Genomic DNA, 26634 nt, shown 5'->3' with positions numbered 1-26634 from the left:
TGACCTTAGTACGTGACCTTAGTACGTGACCTTAGTACGTGACCGTAGTACGTGACCTTAGTACGTGACCTTAGTACGTGACCGTAGTACGTGACCTTAGTACGTGACCTTAGTACGTGACCTTAGTACGTGACCTTAGTACATGACCTTAGTACGTGACCGTAGTACGTGACCGTAGTACGTGACCTTAGTACGTGACCTTAGTGAAATGCTCCCAAACTTTTGAAACTTTAGGTTGGTTCTTCTTTTGTTGTGCAATTCTTCTTCACGATATAAATGGTGAAGCGACACTGCACCCAACAGTTCATGTTATGGTACTGCAGCAAAAAGTGGACTCCGGCCTGATTTCATCATGAATTTACATCATTAAACTGTGAATCGACGCACATTTTTGTAGTCAACATTATCAATTATGTTACTCAGAATTTTTGCATCATTGTTTATGTTATACACATTGTGGTCGGCTCGAATCTCAAACTCCACCTACGGTTAGCGCTAATATCTTAGCTAATGATTGATCCTTCCTACACAGGTGCTTCGTTGACAGGAATCCGTTAATATTGGGGCCATTTAGTAGAAAGTGTAAAGCAGTAGAACATTAAGGTGACTTTAAATGAGACGTGGTCCCATTAAGCCTCTCTCTGGTGACCACAGTGACTTGATGAGCTGTTGAATGTGTGCCAACCATGTGCTGTCCAGAGAGAGACGAGCCAGAAACGTCATTTTGCTTCATTACAAAACTCCACGGTGAGAAACGGCGAGCGTGTCCTCAGTGTCGTAGCCTACATTATTCATGAAGAAGAAGAAACGGCTAGAGCTCCTCCTCTTTTCTCCATCTCTGAGCTTCTCTTTCTTTATCTATAAACGTCCTGTGAGAGCGGGCTAATAACACTCTTAGCTAGCTGCTAGCGTGTACGACAGGAATGCTTTTTTTTGGCTCTAGGACCCCCTTTCTCTCTTACTTTTGAATCCATATTTTTGGATTACGGTTTCCATTTTCTGCTTGCAGTTTTAATTTAAAAGTAATTCTTCCCATTACTGTAAATATGTAAATATTAAGCCACTGGTTTTTAGTGTGGATGACTGCTAGAAATGTATTTTCAAAATAAAAACAAAAGAAGAAAAATTGGACTAAATGAAAAAGAAATGAGAAAGAAAATGAAGAGAAAAAAAATAAACAAAAAGAACAAAAATAGGGAGAAAAAAAGAAAAAAAAATGGGGGAAAAATAGAAAAAAAATGAAGGAAAAAATAAGAAAAATTTCTTGTATATTTTAGGGCAGGACCAAATTTTATTGTTATTGCATAATCATACAAAGTACGACATGGAATGGAAATTCAGCAAATTCCCCCTCAATGCAAATCACATTTCATTCACACACAATATCTAAATAAATAAATAAGATTAAAAAATGTGCAAAGAGGCAATTCATTGATTTTTCAGAACAAAAACAGTATGAATAATAATTATCTATCTATATATATAGAAATATATAGACAGTAGACAGTTTGCGTTCTTATTTTCATTAATTTTTTTAAGGGTCTAAAACCTGTAGATAAACTTTCTTTTCATGAATAAAAAGCTATCGTTATCTAACGTTATAGACGTGATTTAAACACTATTGTATACCTTTCCTGTTATACTCAGGTATATAAGCGTACACAGCTAAGCTTCCCTACCTCCTGTGTTCCGCTCCGTAACCTTCCTCCATAAATTCTCACAAATTAGGATGAATGTCTTCTGCTTCTTGACTGGCAGTAATTGTGGACAAAAAAGGTCAGAGCCCCTGACCCAGTGAAGCGTGTTCACATCCCCATCTATCACCACAACACGTTGTGTTAGAGGTCAGTGGTACCACGGTCCCGGCGATGCCTAATTGGCGTGTTGCTGTCGATAGCTCAGGTATTTCAAACACACACTGTACGTTATAGAAAAGCCTCCATACGCAGAAACATTAGTCTGGTGTGGTTTGTCATTTTGCTCATTTCTGTTTCCAAAATTGATTTTATTGTTGTTTTTTTTGGCTTAGTTTTACTCGTACTAATTATATTCTTAGTTATGTTAAAAATAATTATGTGTATTGTATAAAATGAATGGTACATCATTAATGAGTCCCTTATTAGCATAATAATTAGTAACATATTGGCTCTTTATTACTAATTATTAAGTACTTATTAATGCCTTATTCTGCATGGCCGTTTTATACAACCCGTAAGCCATTAACTAATGAGTTTTTCCTCAATAACCTCAGAATTATTGGTTATTATTAGTAGTAAGTAAGAAAGTTGTTGTGTATAAATTATGATCTCACTTTATTAAGTGGTAGAACCACAATAATAGTTATTGTCCCTTAATAATATGGTCTGTTTTTACTTAACAAAACATAAAATTACAAGTGTTAATAGCGTCCAAATAACTCTGAATTAAGAGCCAGTAAGCAACTAATTAATGGTGAATAGGTGTTCCTTAATACTACTTCATTCTACTAAATTAACTAAATAAATAAATCCACCAGCTGAATCTACTAGTAGTAATAACCTGCATTCTGAAATAAATCAACTTATCACAATTAAAACTGATAACATGGAGGTATTGTTCAATTTTATATACATTAATTGTAAGCACGGGATGTGAAGAAATGACTTTCAGCCAAGTGGAATTATTGTATAATAGCTAATAATTTGTTAATATAAAAATTGAAATCATTAGAGATAAAACCTAAACAACACTATAGGTTATTGAGGTAAAAAAAAAGAAAAAAAAGTGAGTCAAAAACAAAATTATAGACAAATTTTGTATTTTCTGGCGGCCATCTTGGACTTTCAAAATGGCAGCCACTCCATAATAATTATTTTAATTTATATCATGACATTAATTATGTGCAAAAACATAGGTTTAGACTCCGTTTATTATTGTATGTAACTTAGAAGGGTAGATATGTGGCATATTCAATCACGGAAAATGGAAAATGGTGTCCTATGATGAGATTGAAGGGCGGGAAAAATGGAACCCTTGTATTTGAGGCTTTTTTGACCCATAAACAAGCCAATAAAAAAAAAAAAAAACTATAGCAAAATTAATTTTGGCAAAAAGTCAGGCTCTGAAATCCCTCTGGAAACTTTTATTTGGAGGAGCCGGAATATGAAAGTAAAGCAGTTTATCAGTTAATTAGATTTCCAGTGCGCGCCCCCACCCCACCACCCCACCACCCCACCGCCGGCCAGCTGTGACCAAATGAACTTGGTATGGTCGAGGGTAACACAAGCAAACAAACAAGCATGCTCAGGGGATTGTGTAAAGTCTGCCTCTACGCTGGAGTCATTTCCATCTCGTTAGATGGTGGATTGCAGTAGAAACGTGGGATAAATGAGCCACCTCTGATTTAACACCAAACCCAAACACAGGCTGTGCTTTGTATTAGAAATCAGGATCTATTTAAAGGACTTTGGCCTCATGCCTAGGTGTGGATGTTAGAAAAGCACAGACAATCTAAAGCGTCCTGCTTATCCTTCCAAAGGAGAACCCAACGAGAACCAAAGATTTCCACATCTCCTTCCTGTGAGGCGATGTTTTGAACCAGTAACCTAATAGTTCTTTATAGAATATCATTAAAAGGGGGAAATTCAGGCAATCTGTGACGTGTACAGATGAACAATTAAAAGTAGGAAAATATATCGGAATATTAAAGGGGCAGTATTACAAAAAAATCACTTTATAATGGTTTTGCAAGTGATATACATTCCTTTAGCGAGTAGGATTTTTCTTGCATTTTGACGTCACATCGCGGAAACTCCTCCTCCTGACAATCCTGGCTCCTCCTACCGAGGCTATGAGAATGTGAGCTCCTCCCTCTCAGACTACCTCACAGGTAAAACAAACATAGCAACGTCAAATTGATATTATAGTTAATATATTTACGTTCAGTGTATAGCTAATTGAGTATATTGATAAACCGAAGAGCGGTCACAATCAGTTTCATTTTTAGTAACCGTTACACAGCCTTGTATTGCCTTTATGGGATGATCTGACGTGTTTGTGAGCCAATGCGACCCAGCGGTCGGGCAAAATAGTGGACTATCGTCTTAGCTGGACTGATTCTGTGGTGAGTAGAAGTGCGGATGAAAATAAAGTGGCGTAGCAGCTCATGTGATTGTTTGAAACAGCTGACTCAGCTGATAGTTGAGAGTTTACTTCCCTGCAGCGCAGCCTGAGCGCTCACAATCAGTTCCATTTTTAGTAGCCGTTATATCGCCTCGTATCACTTTTATGGGATGATTTGATGTGTTTGTAACACAATGCAATGCAGCGGTCGGGCAAAAAATCCCTGTCTCTCATCATTGGTGGAATTTAAAAACTTCATATCTTGGTTTATGATTGACCGATCTTTATGAAATTTGGCTGATTAATGTCAGGATGGTTTTTCAATTGCCTCACCAAGTTTCATACGCATCCGGATTGTGCATTTCACCGTGATTTGTGGGGGAAAAAATGAGGGTTTCATATATTTGGACCGAGGGGTGGACTGATCATCTGGCATACCAGGCATCATCCCGGTATTCCGGTCCACTAAATTTTTTGGTAATTTTTCTAAAGATCTGATGGAGGAGGACATGGTAACAGGCGGCCAAAAATGGTCCAAAAGTGGCAAAAACGTGGCACAAAAAGAGTATAAAGTGACTAAAATGGGTCAAAAGCAGTCAAGATTGGACAAAAATGTGAAAATAAAGAGGAACCAGGTGGTATTTAATGGCAAAGGGTAGCTTAAATGTGGAAAATGTGGCAAATGATGGTGAAAAATGGCAAAAATGTGAAACAAAAAGAGGCTAAATGTAGGGAAAAAGGAAACAAGTGACATTTATTGGGCAAAAGTTAGCTTTTCGGGATGAAAAGTGGCCAAAAAAATAAAAGAAAGGACAAAAATTGCATAAAAGTGTCTTAAAGAACTTGCAAAAATAGACAAAATATATGACAAAAGGGATATTTATTGGCAAAAGGGTAGCTAAAGTCTGAAAAAGTGTCAAAAGGGACAAAGGCAGTTGTAAGCCTTCTTCCAAGCCTTTAAATTTTGAATAACCATGGAACCATGATCAGGATTACTTTTTCAGGTATCTGCCAATATCAGGCAAGGAGGAGTTTTGGTGCTTGGCAGAGCTTTGCGCTCTTGTTTATTTTGATCTTTACAAAGTAAACATCAGTATTCCATGTTGTCTCTTCTGGCAGTGATGGATGGGCCGACCGTTACGAGGTGGTGGAGGGATACGAACAGGAAGCAGAAGGAGGGATCACCATGAAGCTGCAGTCAGCTGTCGTCACGACTTTTGACGACTACTACCTGAAGCTTCGTCTGGACACCAACAGCAGAAACCCGTGGTTCGCTGAGTTCTGGCAGTACAGGTTCCAGTGTCGTATCCCCGGGCATCCACAGGAGAACAAGAACTACAAGAAAGTCTGCTCTGGTAGGTGATGATCATCATTACACTGGTTTCTCTCATTGTTATTCAGACTTTTGGGTTAAAATCTGATCAAAAGGGGCCAGATACTCATAAATATTAACAGAAAATACTTTTTTTTTTCTATTTCTTCCCAAATATCCTTTCTAACCGGGTTGGGCTCAATTATAATTGTACTTGTGTAATTGATAATTAATTAAAAGTATGGTGTAACTATAATTGTAATCTTAAAGATTTGTTGCTGTGGTATTCATAATGAAATTATAATTGTAATTGACATGAAAATTCTATAAAATTTGTCAATTATAATTTAACACAAAACTGGGGAACCATGTTACAGTTCTATGTACAGTTCTACACACATTCAGTTCAATTCAACTTTATTTATATAGTGCTAATTGCAACAAAAATCATATGTAGTTAACAATTAAAATGTGTTTCATATCAAGTTTTCCCACATTTGACCTTTTAAAAAATATAAATCTAGGGGTATAATGACCCCAAAATGGCTCAGACGCCCACACCAAAAATATTAAAACCTATATTTTCATTGATTAGGAAGCCTAACAATGTAACCAATACATAGGAAATAAATTAAATGATAGATAATAGTTTTTAGTGTATTTTACAGCTGATTTAGGACTAGTTAGCATTAGAGATGCTAACAGAAAGCTAACACAAGAGGAACGTTGACTTTTATTAGGTGATTTATTTCAGGCTCAGTAATTGTGATTAATTGTAATAGAGAACGCAATTGTAATTGACTTTCTGAGGATAAAAATAAGCATAATTGAACATGGATAATTAAAAACGTAATTGTAACTGAAAAATGTAATTGACCCCAACCCTGGAATCAATGGTAAGACATTTAATTAACCAAGCCATGCTTTGATTGTTTTTAATCAAATCATAAAAGACATTTTATATTCATTTCCTACTTTGTATTTCACATTTGAATAAATAACACAACATTATAAAGATCTCCTAAGTGGTACGTCCTTGTCTTTTTGCCACTCGGTGTGTGTTTGACTCCTTCAGTACAGAAACGAGTCTGACTGATGCTCTTTTCAGCACCTTCTGTGACGTTTCAAGCCAACGGTTGGGTGTCTTCTTGGCAGTCTGCGGCTCTCAGCTGGAGTGAGAACTGCGTCAGCCAAACTCAGATGAGAAGCACTGGGTTTGTTTGTACAGTATTAGGAGAGAGAACTCCTCCAGCAGTGCACAAAGCAATGGCCCACACACTGGTTACACAATCCAAGGCTAAAGACGCTGGAGAAAATGGCTTGATTGTGCTTTTTAATGTGCATGTGGATGTCACAATGCAAACACACATGTATTGTTCTTACTAAGCACTCAGCACCATCATGGTTTGTTTTATTTGAATGCTGATATGCTTCATTCATCATATCTGGTGCAAACTAGTGTTAATTTTGTTTTTAATTAAAAAAAAAAAAAAAATACATGTAAACTAAAACTATATTAAAATAAGAGTAAGAAACACTTTATTAGAGGGAAGATATAAAAAGAGAGAGCAGTGTTTCACCTTGGAGAGGGGGGAAGGAACAGGGAAGAGGGAGCTAGGGTGGGACAGTCAACTAATAAAACAAAACTGTTTGAAGTGATATATTTGGACATCTGTGTCTTTTATTGAGTAGAAAAAGGCTGTTGGATTTAAAGGGTTTTTAAGCCAAAAAGTGAAGCTAAGCCTGAGGTAAAGGTTGTTTATGTGGAAATCGTGGAGGAGAGCAGCAGCAGTTAGCGTAGCTAGTAGCAGCGATGATGCTAATGCAGGAGAATCTGGCTCCACAGACAGGACACAGGGGGACATGAGGAGGACTCAGGGACAGAAAGAAGAGAAGGAGACCACGGGGAAACTTCTGATATGGACATTAGGACCAGGGAAGTTTGGACAGAGGCAGTTTAATGAGCTGCTACTCTAGGTTTATGAAAGACAAGTCAGGCCTCGACTGTGAAATATGTAAAAAAAAGTTATGAGGACATAAAGTTCTCCATGGATGTTTTTTTTTTGGGCTGTTTTGGACGTGTTTTATTTAAATGTTCTGCTGCTTTTTCATTAGATGAGTTATGGCCTTATGGGTGTAAAAGTTTGTAAATATTTAGATTTGTGGGTTTTTGTCTTCTGAAAGTTTATTGTCCCTGTGTGGCTAAATTAGCGGTGATTTTGTGCTGAAACGTGGCAGATGTTGACAGCTGTCACTCAGAGTGAGAGATTATCTGTGCTTCTTTAACGCTGATTCATCATTCTTTTATTAAACATTTAGGTTCATTGGTTGTTTGTGTTCACGTGATATTATTGACTCATTTACTTAGCAAACGGATCTTTAAAAAAAAAAAATGTATTTTGTGACATTTTTGTCTCTCCTCTACTGCTGAAGCAACACCTGGTCTTTGTTCTGATACCTGATGATTTACTAATGCAGCACTGGGTACACAGGGAACCACTCAAATATACCACTAACAGATTTAGTCGACTTAAACTAGTTACATTGTATTCAAAAGACTACGACCAAAACTAAATCAAAATGAACACTGGTTCAAACGTACCAGTGTGTGACTTTTCCCGTCACTGACGACCTGTTTGTCCTTGGACAGGAAACGAGAGTCTGCATGAAAACTACGTCCAGGACAGTAAGATGGGATTCGTCATCAACGCCATCAACGCCATGGCGCACGGCCTCCACGACATGCACAGGGAGCTGTGTCCGGGACAGACGGGACTCTGCGAGGCCATGGACCCCATCGATGGCAGCAAGCTGCTGGACTACCTGCTCAAGACCTCGTTCACGGGCGTGTCAGGGGAGGACATTTATTTTGACCAGAACGGAGACACGCCGGGAAGGTGAGAAGCTGATACCAAAGGACAAATCAGGAATTTAAAAATGTAGAATTAGTCTGTGTTCAGAATGTCACACTAATGAGTATGTAGTGCAGATATGGGCAACTGGCGGCCCGGGGACCACGAGCGGCCCTCGCTCTAATTTTGAGTGGCCCTTGAAGTAAATGTACAAAATGACTCCAAAAACACACAACGGCAAAAAAAAAAACCCAACACCAAATGAGAGAAAAATTATAAAATGACAAACTGACAACATAAACACAGGAAACAGACACACAAAAAAGCTTCTAAAATCACAAAATGACAACAAAAATACACAAATCGGCACAAAAAAACAAAAAACAAGCGAAATGAGAGCAAAATACACTCAATGACTTCAAAAACACACACAAAACATCAGTAAAAATGCACAAGACAACAACTGGGAGCACAAAATGAGAAATAAATTACCCAAAACAACCACAAAAAATCAAACTAAACAATAAATTATACCAAATACACATAAAATGACAACACAAACTTAATGCTCTTCCCTGTGTTGATGCTCAGATTGGTTAATTTTCTAAATGCTGACATGGATGTTGATAATCTGTCCCTCGGATCACACGATTTGTGTGTTTTGGGAGTTATTTTGTGTATTATGTTGGGCTTTAGATTCTTTCCAACTTCTCGAAATGCAATTTTTGAGGATTTATTTTGTGGGCCGCACAAAATTAGACCGAGAGCCACTCAAACTAAAAATCAAACATCCCCTTTTCAAAATAAAAGCATCTCTTCTTGTCTTCCTTTAGTTTTTTAACACTTTTGTAAATAGGGCTCTTATTTTGAAGTTAACTGGAAGTTTTCTCAGTAGCACAATGGCTAGCCAAAAATCTCCGAAATGTCCTTTGAAGTTTCACTTGACCTTCGTGTAACAGTTTCAGGAAGGTTTTTCAGGAAATTTTGGTGAACTTAACATACTTTTAAAAAATAAGACAAAATGAATCTTGCTGGAACTAATCATACTTATAGTATAGCTTTTGATACAGTGGACCGTACCATCCTCCTGGATCATCTCCACACCACCACTGAACTGTCATGTACGGCTTTACCTATCTGACAGAACCGAGTTTGTCCAAATAGGGACGTGTAAGTCCAGGCCACATCCAGTCGCGTGTGGGGTCCCACAGGGGTTGGTGCTCGGCCCCATACTATTCACAAAATACGTGCTCCCCCTCGGTAACGTTGTCAGCAAAAATGGAATGTTCTGCTGATGACACGCAGCTCTATATTCGAACTGCCCCAAGTCCATCTGCAACGCTGACACGAGTCACGTCATGCCTTGAGGAGATAAAGGCATGGATGCAGTTAAACTTCCTCCAACTCAACAGCAACAAAACTGAGGCAATACTTGTTGGCACATCTCATCAGACTCACCCCTCATCCGTACCACAGACCATAAATCTCTCCTCTGCAGTCACAAACCTGGGCGTCTGGTTCGACCCTCAGCTAACGTTCTCTCAACATATCAAAAACCTTTGTAAAACGTCATTTTTTCATCTCAAAATATTGCCAAACTCCGTCCTCTTTTAACCGTTCATGATGCAGAAAAACTTGTCCATGCCTTTGTTTCCTCAAGGCTGGACTACTGTTACGCTCTTTTTATTGGGCTTCCTGCCAAAGAGCAGCCAAGGCTCCAACTCCTACAGAACAGTGCAGCTAGGATCCTTGTGCAAGCCAGGAAGTATGACCACATCACACCCATCATGTTTTCACTGCACTGGCTTCTGGTTTCTGCAAGGATGGAGTACAAAATCCTGCTACTCCCTCACAAATGCGTCACTGGTCACGCTCCAATATACCTGCAGGAGCTCATATCACGGCAACCCTCCACCCGCACCCTCAGGTTATCCAGTAGCCTCCACCTTCGTGTTCTACCACCAAGTGTCCAACCATGGTGGACAGAGCCTTCTGCTAAACTGAAAACATACCTTTTTAAGAAGGCTTTTAATTGTTAATGTGTTTAAATGTGTGTTGTCTTGTAGAAATCTGACGTTCCCTGATTGAAAAGTGCGTTACAACTAAAATGTATTATTATTTTTATTACATAGTAGACAGTAGAAACTCACTGAGTAGGGAGTACGCCATTCCGAACACATCCTAGTAGTTCTCTCTTCTGCTTGTTAGAATGTGTTCCTTTGCACTTGTGTTCCTGAGCGAGAAAGGATGTAATTACTTTAGACTGGAACAGATTCAGTAGATTGTTCTCCGTGGCAGCCACTTTAATCTCTCCTCAGACCTAGCGACGGCGTTTGACAGTGTGAAAACACAGCTGTCTCAGTCAGCTCCAGGTCAGGGACCGTGGGTCAGGATGACAATGAAGAAGAAACCGTGCTATGCAATGAAAGGGAGCAGGAAATAAAGTTGGAACTGTTGATTTTTACGTGATCCTATGTTTCCCCTTTTTGTTCAGATATGATATTATGAATCTCCAGAACGTGGGCGAGGATCGCTATGATTATTTAAATGTCGGCTCGTGGCACGAGGGCATTCTGAACATTGAGGACACCAAGCTGTGGATGAACAGCAGCGACATGGTGCGCTCGGTCTGCAGCGACCCCTGCTCCAAAGGACAAATCAAGGTTGGAACTTTGACATCTCTTTAGACCAGGGGTTCTCAACCTTGGGGTATTTTTGAACAATTTCAGCACATTTTTGCTTATTTTTACCATTTTTCTGCAACTTACACCAAACTTGTCATATTTTAATCTATTTTCATCATTTTTTTGCCATATTTTTGCCCCTTTTAATGCATTTTTGCTACATTACTCCCATTTCTGCCACTTCTGCATCAAATTTCAATGCCTTTTCTGCACATTTTTTGCACTTTTAAGACATTTTCGGCACTTATAAACCCTTTCCACCACTTTTCCTACTTAATCTTTCACGTATTGACTCATTATTGTCACTTTTAACTTATTTTTTTTAACCATATTTCATGCTTATTTTGTTTTTAAGATCCAATTTTCCACCATTTTGGGTCACTTTTAACCCATTTTATTTCTGATTAAAACAAGGATTTAAATCTTTCAGATGACTATATATTATGGCTGAAATAATAACTAAGAATATTTTCTGAACAATTTGAGCCCATTTTTGCTTTTTTTTTAGCCTTTTTCTGCCACTATACCAAACTTGCCACATTTTAACTTATTTTCATCATATTTTTCCTTCTTTAATTGCATTTTTGCTACATTACTCCCATATCTGCCACTTCTACATCACATTTCAATGCATTTTCAGCACTTATAAACCCATTCCACCATTTTTTCCACCTAATGTCACAAATGTTGACCCATTATTGTCACTTTTGACCTCTTTTCACCATATTTCATGCAAATTTTTACCAATTTAAACACATTCACGATTTGTCATTCCCATTATTTGCCAGTTTAAACTAATTGTTCCAATATTAACACTTTGAACTCTTTTACTACTTTTTCTGTCCATTTTTATCCACTTTAATTTGCAACTTTTAACCAACTTCTGTGGTTTTTAAAGTAACATTTCACCACTTTTTACACCATCTTTGGTCACTTTTAACCTTTTTTTAATTATTATTAAAACAAGGATTTACATATTTAAGATGACTAAATACTATGGCTGAAATAATACTAAATGTTCCTGGATAACAGTGGATATTATACAGATAAATAAATAAATGTGGTTATCACAGATTCATAGAACAATAGACCATCATTTTACTGACTTTATGGATGGACCCCAAAAATCTCTCCTTTATTCCCCCTTATAGATGGTCCTGTCTCCACATGACTATTCTTCAATGTTCATGTCTGTGTTCAACCACCTTCAGCTACAGTGGGGGTCCCTGCTCTCTGGGACCTTTATTTTGGGATCACAGACTGAAAAGGTTGAGAACCACTGTTTTGGACTATAGGGGTGTCACACTCTTCTTAATTCAAGGGGATACGACCAGTTTGATATCAATTGGGCTGGAAAAAACAAGAAAAATCCCTGTTTTTGTGTTAAAGCTGAGTTGATTCAGAAAACACAGCCATGATAAAACCATCATAATTGATGATTATTCATTTAATCTTGGGCCAATTGTCTTTGGTCTGGCTCAGAGGGAGGGTGCATCCATTCTGCTCGTGCTCTAGCCTCTCCTGCTTTGTTTCGTGCCCCACTTATCACCCTGCTTTACATATCACAGTGCTGCTAACGCTGTCTTCGGCAGCTGAATAGGAAAGCAGCCTGCCTTGTTTTCTAAACACTACGTCTGGGGCTTCGGCAGAAAAGCTGCACAAACATATCCCCGTCTTTGATCTCCACTGGTCCTGATTACTTATTCAAAGCTGCCCTGGGTGTGATGTGCCTCTTGTCATGATTTGATCAGTGCCTGCACTACTTGTTAATTATACATTTCTAACCTTGCGTTGTTGATGTGGCACCACTTTAATTGCAGGTGATTAGGAAAGGCGAGGTGAGCTGCTGTTGGATTTGCACCACGTGCAAGGACAACGAAATAGTCCAGGATGAATTCACCTGTAAGGCATGTGAGCTGGGATGGTGGCCTGATGACGAGCTGTCAGGTATGGAAACGCACAACTACACAATCTGAGATAAACTGCTTCAAATAATAGAAAGAATGTGAGTCAAATGCATCTTTCATGACCAGTTCTCGCCACATATGCTAGTCAGGAATGAATGGAACCAATGGTATACAGTATTACCATGGTATACAGTGAGTCCACCGCCGTGAAAAACAGTTTTTCTTCAATTACACGTCACAGGACGTGACGTACCTGGTCACATGACCACTCCTCTCCCAATTAGCATGGCGTGGTACGTGTAGACAGAAAAGGAGACATTTCTTAGTGTTAGACTTAAGACACATTAGAAACAACAATGGAATACGAGTGTTATAAGCAGGTTCTGAGCGTCCATTTTCCTGCTGCCTAGTCTCGCGGGATGAGATTTCATGGCAGTTATAAGACTTCTGCCCAAAATGGCCTTCAATGGACACACGTTCAAAGCGCAATTATACTTTGTCGATATTTTGAAATATCACCTTTTTTTTTTTGCGAAAATCTGTAATGAAACCAAGCTAGATAATCCTAAATATCCTCTTTGCCAGATATTGGCAGTTATGGCAGTGATTCTGATCATGGTACCATGTAGTGTTGTACTCAAGACCATAGTAACTTAGACCAGAATGCATCAAGGCCATGTTCTAAATGTCATACTAATATACTACTGATACCAAGTCAGATGTCATAATGAGTATGTAGTGCATTCGCATTAGATAGTATGAAAAGATTGAGTATGTGAGAAATATAAGGATGTATACTACGTGGGGACATTTTTTAAGTATGCACGATGGGCACACTAGTCATACTCAACCGCTGGCTTCAAGTTAAAAATCTTGTCTTCCATTTGTTTTTTAGCGCTTTAGTAAATATGACTCTTGTTTTGAAGTTAACGGGAAGTTTTATCAGTAGCACAATGAAGGGTCAACGAAAATCTCTGAAATATTGGAATTAAATGTGTTTGCACATATACTGGTATACGATGCACTGGCACACGTTGGGATGTGGGATGAAACTCATACTGGGCTTAACTTTAGACACGTTAATCCCAAATACCTGCTTTAGGTACTACCACTCACTCATTCCCCCTGTTCACAGCCACCACCATTATAGCTAAGCTTCACACCTGTCACTATACTGGCTGGATTACACAACATAATAAGCACAATATATTCTACAACTTCACATCTCACCCTCACTGTAAAACAATCTATTCTCCCCACCCTTTCTATTTCCTACCTTGAGTCTCTCCTCCCTGCTCCCTTTCCCCTCCCCCTCCACTTAGGTGTGACACTGCTCTCCCTTTTTATATCCTCCCTTTAATAAAAGATTTCTTACCCTTCCTTAGGGAGGGCTGGTGATGGTCACAATTAAGCAATAAAATAAAGGAAAAAAACTTTCTCACTTTCTCACTTAACTTGAAAGTATACTTCAGTGTGAATGCTCATCATCCTAATCATACTATAGTATATAGTAGACAGTATATACTCATTGAGTTTGTAGTATATACCACGGAGTGGGACATTTGGGGAGTCAAGATTGAGTCAAGACTAAGACAAAACCGAGGCTATAAAAGTACATTTAAAAAAATCACGACATGGTTGAACAGTTAAAGAACATTTCTTTTAAACGACATTTGACAAAAACATTAGAAAAAGTCTGCAACTCTATCGAAGCAGGACATGTAAAATCCCAACTCTTAATGAATTGGTTTAGCTAAATTCTTTGTCGAATTTAACCATTATATGCATTACAAAGCCACTGATAAGTCCACATTTATTTTAAACATCTGAAATCAAGATGTTTATTTCTCAGCTGAATGTACAGTATGTGTTTAGAGGCATTTCTGACTAGATACAGTATAAGATGGATGGTCTCTGACACGTAAGACAACCCAAAATATTTCCAAGCAGGAAGAACAATCGGTGAGCCAATGGGGAATGTTTTCATTTAAATTTCAACGTTAATTAATCAGAAACAGTTCAATTGTAAATAACATTAAATGTCCAGCCTTAACAAGTGTCACTTAGTCACAACATCGGGAAGGTTAAAGTCATCGCGTAACAAATGAATTGAACACATTTTTATTGTTTTACCAAGTTATTCTCCTTATTATTACATTAATAAAGTTGGAGAAAAGCAGAAATCAGTGCTGGTCTTGATGGAAAATCCCCAGTCTGAGCAGTCTGAGACCGAGACAAGACCATTAAAAAGACCGATCTCGAGACCAAGGCCGGTACAACACTAGTACCATGATCATTCACACTTTAAAGGCTTGGAAGAAATGTCTGTTCCCTTAATATCAATACCGTAGGTCACAATGTATGGACACGCCCATTATTCTGAAATTATTAGGACTATTATTGGCCTGTTTTTGTCAGATGAGGTTTATAGCAGTTATGTTCTGATCTTATGACGGACTCGTTTGCGTCCGGTTTGTCTTAAAGCTTCTCTTCTGTCAGATCTGTCTGTCAGTTTTGCACGTTAATCCAAAGAGTGGGTGTGTGCGCCCACCATGTCACACACACATATATCCAAGCATGCTGAGGAGGTCTAGTCCGTCAAACAACTGACATCTCTAGACGTCACGAGCATGAAATTCCATAAATGACATGCTGGTGCTAATTACATCAGAGTGACTTTGCAAAGAAAAGTATTTATGGCCTGAGCGAAATCCTTAAATATCAAATGCAAAGGAATTCAAATTTAAAACAAAACACAGTATTTCAGCTTTTTCACTGAGCCCAAAAAAAGCAGTGGTTCTCAAACTTTCCCCTTTCTCTTATTTCTGAATTCAAGTTCTCCCTTTGTCCGACTAGAACATTAGAACATTCTAATCAAGATAGCTTCTATCATCATTTAGTGTGTTTTTAGTGTCATTTAGTGTATTTTGTTGTTGTCAGTTCTTTTTTATTATTCAGTATCTTTTCTCTGATTTTGTGTGTTTTAGTGTCATTTAATGTGTTTTTGTTGTCATATTGTGTACTGTGTTGTTGTTTGTCTGTTTTTTTATTATTCAGTATCTTTTCTCTTATTTTGTGTGTTTTTGTTGTTGTTTTTGTGTGTTGTTGTATTATTTAAATTGTTCTCTTTCAGTGTGTGTGTTTTTGGTGTCGTTTGGTTGTTTCTTATGTCGTTTTGTGTGTTTCTGTGTTATTTTGTGTTTTTTTTTCTCTCATTTTGTGTGTCTTTGTTGTCGTTTTGTGCATTTCTGGTAACAGTAAGTATTGTTCTTAGTGCCATTTTGTGTATTTTGTTGTCGTGTTTTGTGAGTTGCTGGTAATATTCAGTATGATTATTGTTTTTAGCTAAAAATAAACATTATAAAACCTGCTTTTATTTGTTTATTTGAGAAACACTGCTATTAAGGACCCTTAGATATTTGATGGCTACTATTCTCACCCTTATTTGACTGATGAATAACATTTTCAGGAAATCAACTCTCAAAGAGCCCATATGAATAGTTACAACCCAATTCTCCAAAATGGGATTTGATCTCTCTCTGGTGTTATTAGTATTCTCTGAATGTATTAGGAGCAAAGTGAGAATTCCTTCCTCGATAGACTGCTGAACTGTTTCCCCAAAGCCTCTCATGGCGCTAATAGGATTTTACACCTGGGAACAGAGCTGAGAGCTCCTCTCAACTTTATATAAACGCACTGTCAAAACAAGCAGTGGGTCACAGCTGAGCAAAGAGAGAACGGAGGTGAGGACTGTCATTGTAGGGTTAGTACCAGTAATGTAGTGAGGTTAGTGAGTAATGAGAACGGGGGAACACTGCCTGGATGCTGGAAAACACTTAGAAAGGAAGGCGCTACTGTATATACAGTATGCTCTTATTGTGGATTCACACACACCCAGTTTGTACTGGTGCTTCTGTGGGGGCCACAAAAATATGATTATCTGATCGAGCGCTACATTATCAACATTCATGACAGTATTTAGAATTAAATACTGTAATTAAATAAATACAAAAATGCAAATAAAGGAGGATAAATATGATGAAAATAAGTTCAAATGTGGCAAGTTTGGTGTAGTGGCAGAAAAAGGGTAAAGATAAGCAAAAATGGGCTCAAATTGTTCAGAAAATATTCTTAGTTTTACAGGAAGTTTATTATTATTTCAGCCATAGAACTAGTGCAGTGCCTGTAGGAAGTACAGTATGTCTTGCTATAGAAAAATTGGAGGTTAAGTGGCTTTTTCATGGATGGTTTACATGGGAGCTTTAATTCCTCTTTAACTCAGAATAAAAGTTAAATCCTCTTTAAACTGACCTTGTACACACTCAATTCTGAATTACACATCATGAGTTACCATGACTACCTGTCAACATTGAGCTGTTCTGCAAAGCTGTATTCAAGACAATTTTATGAAATAATTTACTAATCATTGCAGTCCAAACAAATCCAACATTGCACACCCTTGAACCAAGCAGCAGCCATGTTGAAAGTCTCAGGTTAATCTGAGCCTGATTCAGACACAGACAGAGATTCCAAGCTTTATAGATAGATAGATAGATAGATATATAGATAGATATATATTTATATAGATAGATAGATAGATAGATATATAGATAGATATATATTTATATAGATAGATAGATAGATAGATAGATAGATAGATAGATAGATAGATAGATATTTATATAGATAGATAGATAGATAGATAGATAGATAGATAGATAGATATTTATATATATATATAGATAGATATATATTTAGAGTAATTTTGTGTATTTCTGTTGTAATTTTGTGTGTTTTTGTTGTTGTTTTTCATTTTTTTTTGTATAATTTATTATAACTTTGTGAAATCCTGTTCTCATTTTGTGTATTTTTGTTGTTCTTTTCTGTATTATTTCTCATTTTTGTTGCTGTTTTGTGTGTTTTCGAGTCATTTTCTGGGTGTTTGCTTTTGTTTGGTGTATTTTTGGAGTCATCTTGTGTGTTTTTGGAGTCTTTGGTGATCATTTCAGTTGTCTCTCTTGAGCGTTTTTGTTGACATTTTGAGTATTTTTCAGTTATTTCTTTATTAGAACTATTGTGTGAGTTTACTTTGGGGGCCACACTGAAGAGGCCAGTTGTTCATGTCTGCTCTAAACAAAGCTTTACAAAGTGTCTGATTTTCTCATTTTGCCACTGATATATTTTTTTTATGAGTCATCTGATTAAAGTGTGCTCTGCTGTTTGCAGGCTGCCAGCCTCTGCCTCTCAAGTATCTGGACTGGGCAGATGTGGAATCCATAGTCGCGGTGGCATTTTCGTGCGTGGGCATCCTTATCACCTCCTTTGTCACCTTCGTGTTCATCCAGTACCGTGACACACCTGTGGTGAAATCCTCCAGTAGAGAGCTCTGCTACATCATCCTGGCGGGCATTTTCCTGGGCTACATCTGTCCTTTCACCCTGATCGCTCGACCCACGGTGGCTTCCTGTTATTTGCAGCGACTCCTTGTGGGACTCTCCTCTGCCATGTGCTACTCCGCTCTGGTCACCAAAACCAACCGCATCGCACGCATTCTGGCTGGAAGCAAGAAGAAGATCTGCACGAGGAAGCCGCGATTCATGAGCGCTTGGGCCCAAGTGATTATTGCTTTTATGCTAATCAGTGTGCAGCTGACTCTGGAGATCACGCTGATCATCCTGGAGCCTCCTGAGCCCGTTAAATCTTACCCGAGCATACGCGAGGTCTTCCTGATCTGCAACACGAGCAACGTGGGCATGGTGGCACCGCTGGGCTACAACGGTTTGCTCATCATGAGCTGCACCTACTACGCCTTCAAGACCAGAAACGTTCCGGCTAATTTCAACGAGGCTAAATACATCGCCTTCACCATGTACACCACCTGCATCATCTGGCTGGCCTTCGTGCCCATCTACTTTGGCTCAAACTACAAGATTATAACCACGTCCTTCTCCGTCAGCCTGAGCGTAACCGTGGCCCTCAGCTGCATGTTTACGCCCAAGATGTACATTATCATTGCCAAGCCCGAGAGGAACGTCCGAAGTGCTTTCACCACGTCTGACGTGGTGCGGATGCATGTTGGAGACGGGAAGTCCGCTCAGTGTGGGAGCAACAGCTTCCTCAACATGTTCCGTCGGAAGAAGCCGGTGAAGGGAAACACAAAGTAAGTGACTTTTGATTTATTTATTTATTTTTTACAATTCACTGTTGATGATTTACTGCACATTCATGTAGTTTCTGTTTTAATCTTGAAGCTGCCGGTGACGATCCCTAACGTTCTATTTTCAGTGTGATCCCAAAACAACTGCCAAACTGATTTCCCAACACATTTCTGGTGTTTTTATTATCAATTAAAAAGTTGTGTCAAAAACATTTTGTGGCTTTTCCACAGAAACACCCGAATACAAACGAAATATCAAAATAGAACAAAAATAACTAATAACAAACTAATCCCACTAACACACTAACGTACTACTCATACTAAGTTAGTATGTAGTGTGTTCACATTAAATAGTATGAAAAGAAGTGTTTTTTAAGTATGCACGGTCGGCACACTAGTCATACTCAACCGTCCCATGATGCATTGTGAGCAGAAAGTAAAATGGTCCTGGGACCGGCTTCAAGCTAAAAATCAAACATCCCCTTTTCAAAATAAAAGCAACTCTTCTTGTCTTCCATTAGTTTTTTTAACACTTTTGTAAATGGGGCTCTTATTTTGAAGTTAACAGGACGATTTCTCGGTTACTCAATGGAGGATCTCAGAAATGTCGTGATGAAATGTGCGTACGTGACTTTCATGAATCAAATGAGCACATGTTGATATTCTACTGATGTTTAACCTCAGTGTGATTCAGGTTTTTGTCCTCGAAGGTTCCAAATGCATCTTGGGAAACTTGGAATTATACTTCAGTGGGAACGTTCACCATCATAATCATACTTCCTATAATATACTAAAACATAATCATACTTACTATAATATACTATAACATAATCATACTTACTATAATATACTATAACATAATCATATTTACTATAGTACAGCGTAGAGTCCCATTTCCAACACAGCCACAGTTTTCCGTGTCTGTTGAAGAAACACAAAGAACAACAATAAGAATTAAGTAAAAAAAAAACTTCTTTAATATCAGAAATGTAACTTCAAACATCGCAGTCTGACCTTGTATCGTAAATTTAACGTGATAACGTGAGGCATTTCACATACAGTGAGTTGTACCAAAACCATCTCAGCATTATTCTACAAATAAATCAAAATATATAACATTTAGAATGTACAGAACTAAATGTGCAAAAACAGGCCATTTTATGACAACTATAACAATCGCAAGCCAACGCGATTTCTTCGCAGGCTTTCTACAAAGGAGGGGGCGTGATTACCGTAATGTTTGTACGTTGTCAGTAAAGTGCAACACGTTAACAGAGTTACGGTCATTTTAACGTGTGGATACCAGAATGTGTCGCCGGCGACACGGTCGGTGTTAAAGGTTGAAAGAAGTGATGGGGATTGTCGCCGGCAGCTTTGATCAAAACATTTTAACACATTTTAAAAACTGTATGGCAGTAATTATAGGTTTCTGTATGTCAGCGGAACAAAAGTCATTGAATGCATTGTTTAATAAACGGTAACGTACTATACGTATGCCAGCCCCCCTCCCTCCCCCACCCTGTAAGATGATTAGATGCAAGACTTGTATTTAACTTTCTTGAGCTCCACAGCAGTGACACGTGCACAGGACTAAAGTAAGCAGTGGGGTCAGAGATGGAGAATGAACCCATAATGTTCTCAATGCTGCTCTATGCTGAGACGTCTCCTTTGTAAAGTGTTGAGGCTGGCTAATGTTTGGGCATGGAGTCGTTGATCCCCGTTCCTGGAGAGCTGCACTGTCAGCGGAAACTATAGCTACCATCTTTAATTTTAACGTTTCCGAAAAAAACCAAGTTATGTTACGGAAAAGTTGTTTTAAAGGAACCCAAGATTCTCCTGATGAATGGATTGAGTTCTATGAGTATTAGGGTCTCGTTATTTATAGTCAACCACTGAAAACGTATGGACGTATCGTGTGCCTCTTTGAAGGTCTTCACGACACAGAATAGACTTCTTGACACTGCAGCTCTCCCAGAAGGAGATCTGACAACCTGCAGCTTTATATCCTGAATTAACCTCACGTTAAACTGGTCTCAGCATGAACACGTTCTCCTTTCCCCACCTCCCAAAGTAATCACATCAGGGCCAGCACCGGTTCACTCAAATCTGTGTCATCTTCAAGCCAATTTAAGCACCAATGCCAATGCATGTGTCCCATTTTTCTAACACTGAGAAAAGGACACGCAGGAGGTGATTTCCATGAACTGCCGATCATAATGCTGTCTGCAGCACATTATGGATCACTGTGAAGCTGATAAGAATCAGAGGTGTGAACTCCAGTTACACGACTTGGACTGGGACCAAAAATCAGCCCTGGCATTTTGTGTCCAGACCAGCCCATTATCAGACACCAGTGATTCTCAACATGTGGCTCTTTGTCTTAATTTTTTATTATTATTCCCCCACAAAACCTTAAAAGGGTGAAACTTGAATCTCCTTTTCAAAAAATTCTCAGACTTAATCTACTGTTTGCCAATAGATAACCCTTTTTCCTTATTTTTTTGGCCACTTCTGCAAGTTCATTTTGCCAATTTTGTCCAATTCTTGTGCGTTTTTGATTTTTTTTTTGCCACTTTTCATCCCAATAAGCAAACTTTTGCCCAATAAATACCACTTGTTTCCTTTTTTTTCTACATTTTGCCTCTTTTTGTTCCACATTTTTGCCCTTTTTCACTGTTATTTGCCACATTTTGCCTATTTAAGCCACCCTTTGCCATTACATACCACCTGGTTCCTCTTTATTTGCCCAATTGTGATTGAACTTTAGTCATTGAGAACATATTTTCAATTGACTTTCTGAGGATGAAAAATAATTGGAATGTAATTGTAATTGAAAAAAAAAATGCTGGTAACTGTAATCGTAATAACATTTTAATTTTACATAAGTAATTGAAACATAATTGCAGCTGAAAAATGTAATTGATTCCAACCCTGCTGTTGAAGTAATACATTGTTTGTATCAGTTGAATAAACCAGCTGTAAAATGGCTGTGGTACGTTATGGACTCATGACTTGTTAAAACTTGTGAATTAAAGTCGAGGACTTGATTCTCATGACTCAGGACTTTAGTGACTTGACTTGTTCCCACCTCTGGATAGAGAAAACTATTTAACACTAACCTTAAAGTCATGTGGTTATCACGTATTTTAACATGCTACAGAAATGTTGAAATGCTGCTGCTTTTGTCGTGTTGTGTTGCTATTTATCTTGATAGTTGTGTTGCTGCTTGGAAAACCTCCCCAGTTTTCTGTGTGAGTAACTTGGGTCTTTATCTCGTTCATAGTTCTAATGGCAAGTCTGTGTCATGGTCTGAATCAGGTCCAAGACACCCTCCGAAGGGAGGGAATGTGTGGCACAGACTGTCTGTGCATGTGAGGAAACAGGAAGCCGGCTTGAATCAGACGGCGGTCATCAGGCCCCTAACTAACACCCCCGACCCCCACAGTTGTGAGCCCTCCGCCCGCGACCCGCGACCAGACCCCTGTCATCCCCGAGAACCGCCCGGAACTAATTCTCTGTACAACCTGATGGACGACGAAGACGACGGTCAGGACGATGCTCAACAACCGCTGATGACTTCACCTGGCCAGGAATCGTTTTCAGACCAACAGGCTTCGTATATCACCACCACCACCACCACAGAGCGTTTACTGGGCGCTGTGGTGGACACGCACAGCTCCCACGTTCCCGCCACCAATGACCACACCCCCAGGGAAGGGATTCCTGCTGACGAGCGTTTGAGCTCCACATCCTCTCACCTTCTTCTTTCAACCCCGAAGGTGTTAAAGGTCAAAGGGTCAGTACCTGAGGAGGGGGAGGAGCATCTGGACCTCCTGCAGAGCTACGTTTACCATCCGGAGGAGGAGGAGGAGGAGGAGGAGGAGGAGGGTGATGATGATGATGATGATGATGAGGATTTAACTCAAACCAAGACCCTGGAGGACTCCCTGGCGCTGTCGCCTCCGTCGCCGTTCAGAGACTCCGTTTGTTCGTCGGAGTCTCTCACGGACTCCCTGGTCACGGAGTTGATGCTCGGTAGCCCCCCGTACACCGCCGGCATCCTCCGAGACTTTGCACACAGCTCGTCGACACTGTGAGAGCGAGTGCGTAACACAAACACTCACAAACAGGAAGATATACTGTAAACGCATACAGTAGCTGTTCTTTATTCTTATTTCTGACATTTGTTATAAGGTTGTTAATATATATTTTGTGGTTAAGTGGTTGATTAAAAAACAACAATATATAGACTTACAGTATATCAGTGCTTCTCTATGAGTGCTTAATATCAGAAGGGCTGTCAGTGCTCAAAGCCTGTCTTTTCAATGGAATTAAAGAAAACAACAGGAAACAGTGCCAAAACTATACGACAGAATATTAGAGCCACATTAGAATAAAAACACATCTGAGCATGACGAGATTAAAGTCGTGATGGTTTGAGAATAGAGTCGTAATTTTATGAGAATAAAGCTGTATCTTAAAATATAATACAATAGCTCTTAAAACGACCACTTCCTGCCACTTCCTCCTCCACAATAAAAGAGGTCATTTGCTCCAAATCAATCTGGTTCTTTAGTCAGAACAAACTAAAACATCTCACATTCTCATAATAGTACGACCATAATTTTGAAATATTACGACTTTAATCTCATGACGTTACGATTTTAGATGTCTTTATTCTCATAAAATTACAACTTTATTCTTGAAATATTATGACTTTTAATCTCATAAAATTACATTTTTATCAAGATACAACTTTATTCTTGAAATATTGCAACACTATTCTTGAAATAATACAACTTTAATGTAATAAAATTAAGATTTTTAGATACGACTTTATTCTCATAAAATTACAACTCTAATCTCAAAATATTATGACTTTAATCTAAAAATATTACGAATTACATCTCATGACATTTCGATTTTACGAAGATACAACTTAATTCTCGTAAAAGTACAACTTTATTCTTGAAATATTGCGACTTTATATTTGAAATATTACAACTTTATCTCTTAAAATGACAATTTTGATAAGGTTTGACTGTATTCTCATAAAATTACAACTTTTTTTTTAAATGTTTTGACTTTAATCTAATAAAATTGCGACTTTATTAAGACAAAACTTTATTCTCATAAAATTACAACTTAATTCTCGAAATATTACGACTTAAATCTCATAGTGCCCATATTTTGTTATTTATATTAATGCAGCCCTAATACGCTGTTGTAAAAACTGTTCAGCTCACAAGCCAAATTAAAACCATCCATGGAGAACTTATTAAAAGACAGAGCTGTGTATTTTTAGTTATTTATTCTTTTTTTTTTTTTTTTTTTTACGGAGGTTGTGCAATCATAAGGTGGGAAAAAAAGGGAAATATTTTATGTGGCGGATTTTGAAAACAGTCGAAAAGAACGGCTCCAGTGCATTTTTTATTTCTAATTTTAAATCTTTTTTTACCACTTTTGTTTTTGCTTCCACAGCTGTGTCCAAATAATCGTTTGCTTTTAATTACATTTTTGCCTTTTTAGGAGTTATTGCACCTCAGCTATTACTAAAAAAAATAAATAAATCAATGTGATTTGATAAAAAAAAAAAGTAAGAAAAACAAATTAAATGTGCAGCGTGCTGGTTAAATTCTGTTTATGTGAAGCCAAGTTACTAAATTCTACCACATGATATGTGCTATGGATATAATGTGACATTAATCTCCATCTTTGCTCGGAATGGTTAATAATGTAGCTGATACAGGTGATGGCGTGATTGTAAATGAACGTTTATTTATTTTAATAGTAACCTGGAGGCTGGATTTTTAATTAGGAGGAAAAAAGGCTTTTTGCTTTTCATGTAATGTTGATATTTTTCCATGTTTTCTGAGTCGACTGCGTCATTATTATTATTATTATTATTATTATTATTATTATTATTATTATTATAACGCAGAAACACAGTACGAGTTCTTAAAGTTTGTAATACTGTTAAGCCATCTCTTGTTTTTCACATAGGTGGTATGTTTGTACTACTGATAAATGTTTCTATATTTAGAATGTCTATATGGAGAAACGGGGTTTATACATTTAAAACCAAAAAAAAAAAAAACTGTGCCGATATTTGTCCAAAAGAAGCGTGTTTGGTATTTAAGTAACTTCTAAGCTAACTTTAGTCAACTGTATAAAACACTTGGTTGTATTGAAATTTGCATTATAAGCTAAGGTTGTTTACTCAAGGGTAAGTCTTACAGTTCTTTATTGATGCGAGTGGAAACAATTTTTGACTTTACAGTACATATAGTGCCATTATGTAGTATTTTCTGTTGTTTTAAGGTCAAATATAGTGTAAGTTATCTATTGGTTTGATTGATGTAAAGCAGAGGAGGGAAAACCCAGAGGCTTTCCTGTTTACGCTGAGGTGATGATGAACAAAACTGCAAAATAAAATGATTTGTATTAAAAGTTACGGAATTCTACTGCCTACACCTGAATATCATTAATTACTCATTTATAGATCATTATGATCATTAGAAAGAGAGGAAATAATTTACTAATAATGATTTTAATGAAATTAAATGTAAACATTTGTCCAATAATTTAGTTATGTGTCCACATAATTGGAACAATTTCAGTTTTTTTTTTTAATATTTATAATAATGAAAGTGTTTAAAATCATTAAAAGTGTTTAAAAACATTATGTTGTCAATATAATGTTTTGAAACATTATCTGCTCTGACTTTTAATAATCTATTACAATGTGATCACAGTGGGGGCCACAAAAACTGTCTGATCTAAGGGCCACAATATAGAGAATTTACATCAGCATTTAGAATCTAAAGTATAGGAATCTAAGCAATCTGAACATTATTATTAAATGTAATCATTTGTCTGCTTGTCTGCTTTTACTGAAGTTTTTGGCGATTTTAGAAGAATTTTTCTATATGTTTGTGTGTTATTCTGTTATTTTGTGGCTCTATAGTCATTTTATTGTTTCATGAAATTATTTTCTACTATTTTGCTATTTTGTGTATTTTTTTTATTGTGATTTGGGGTCATTTTTGTGTTTTTTTTTAATTTTTTTTTTTTTTACCCTTTCTGTATTTTCTGTTATTTTGTGTGTTTTTGAGCCATTTTCTTTTTGAATGTTGTTTAAAGTATTTTTCTGTCATTTTGTGTGTTTTTGGAGTTTTTTTCTTTTTAAAAGTGTATATTTTTGTGTGTATTTTTTGTGTATATTTTTCTACCATTGTGTGTGTTTTTGGAGTTATTTTTGTGTTCATCTTGGGGGCCACCAAAAATTTGATCAAGGGCCACATAATTTTAAGAGAGAAACACAGGAATATTTTAATAGAAATAGTAATAATAATAGAATACAAAAAAAGAAACAGAAAATAAACCGAAAAATTTGCATGAATAACCAAAAAAAAAAAAACAAAAAAACATGAAAAACAGAAAAGAGTCTAAAAAAACTCAGAAAATAATTAGTTTTCAAAACTTTAAGCATGAAAAACAGAAGAAAAATATAGTCGAAAAAAACTGAAAAAGTCTGAAAAACTTTTAAAAATATTTATGAAAAACAGAAAAAAAACTAACATGAAAAAACAGAAAAAAATGTGTCAAAAAAAAAAAACTG

At 37.4% G+C, this 26634-nt stretch overlaps 1 protein-coding gene across 5 annotated transcripts in view; it reads left to right on the top strand.

Annotated features, from left to right (window-relative positions):
* grm1a (glutamate receptor, metabotropic 1a) overlaps positions 1-23357 on the top strand; it is a 39114-nt gene extending 15757 nt beyond the window's left edge. For 2 of the 5 annotated variants that reach the window (XM_028439600.1, XM_028439601.1), the window contains exons 4-9: positions 5221-5456; positions 8064-8310; positions 10760-10928; positions 12770-12896; positions 18083-19016; positions 22297-23357. In XM_028439600.1, the coding sequence (XP_028295401.1) occupies positions 5221-5456; positions 8064-8310; positions 10760-10928; positions 12770-12896; positions 18083-19016; positions 22297-23110 (2527 nt within the window). In that variant the 3' untranslated portion in view covers positions 23111-23357. Of the gene's footprint in view, positions 1-5220; positions 5457-8063; positions 8311-10759; positions 10929-12769; positions 12897-18082; positions 19017-20584; positions 20609-22296 lie in introns of all 5 variants that reach the window. The other 3 variants (XM_028439604.1, XM_028439603.1, XM_028439605.1) reach the window with 3 other exon arrangements.
* Positions 23358-26634: the final 3277 nt, after the last annotated feature.

The sequence above is a fragment of the Gouania willdenowi genome, chromosome 24, assembly GCF_900634775.1.
Source record: "Gouania willdenowi chromosome 24, fGouWil2.1, whole genome shotgun sequence".
Taxonomy (NCBI): domain Eukaryota; kingdom Metazoa; phylum Chordata; class Actinopteri; order Blenniiformes; family Gobiesocidae; genus Gouania; species Gouania willdenowi.
Note: the sequence above shows the minus strand (reverse complement) of the source record. Positions and strands in the feature narration are given on the sequence as shown.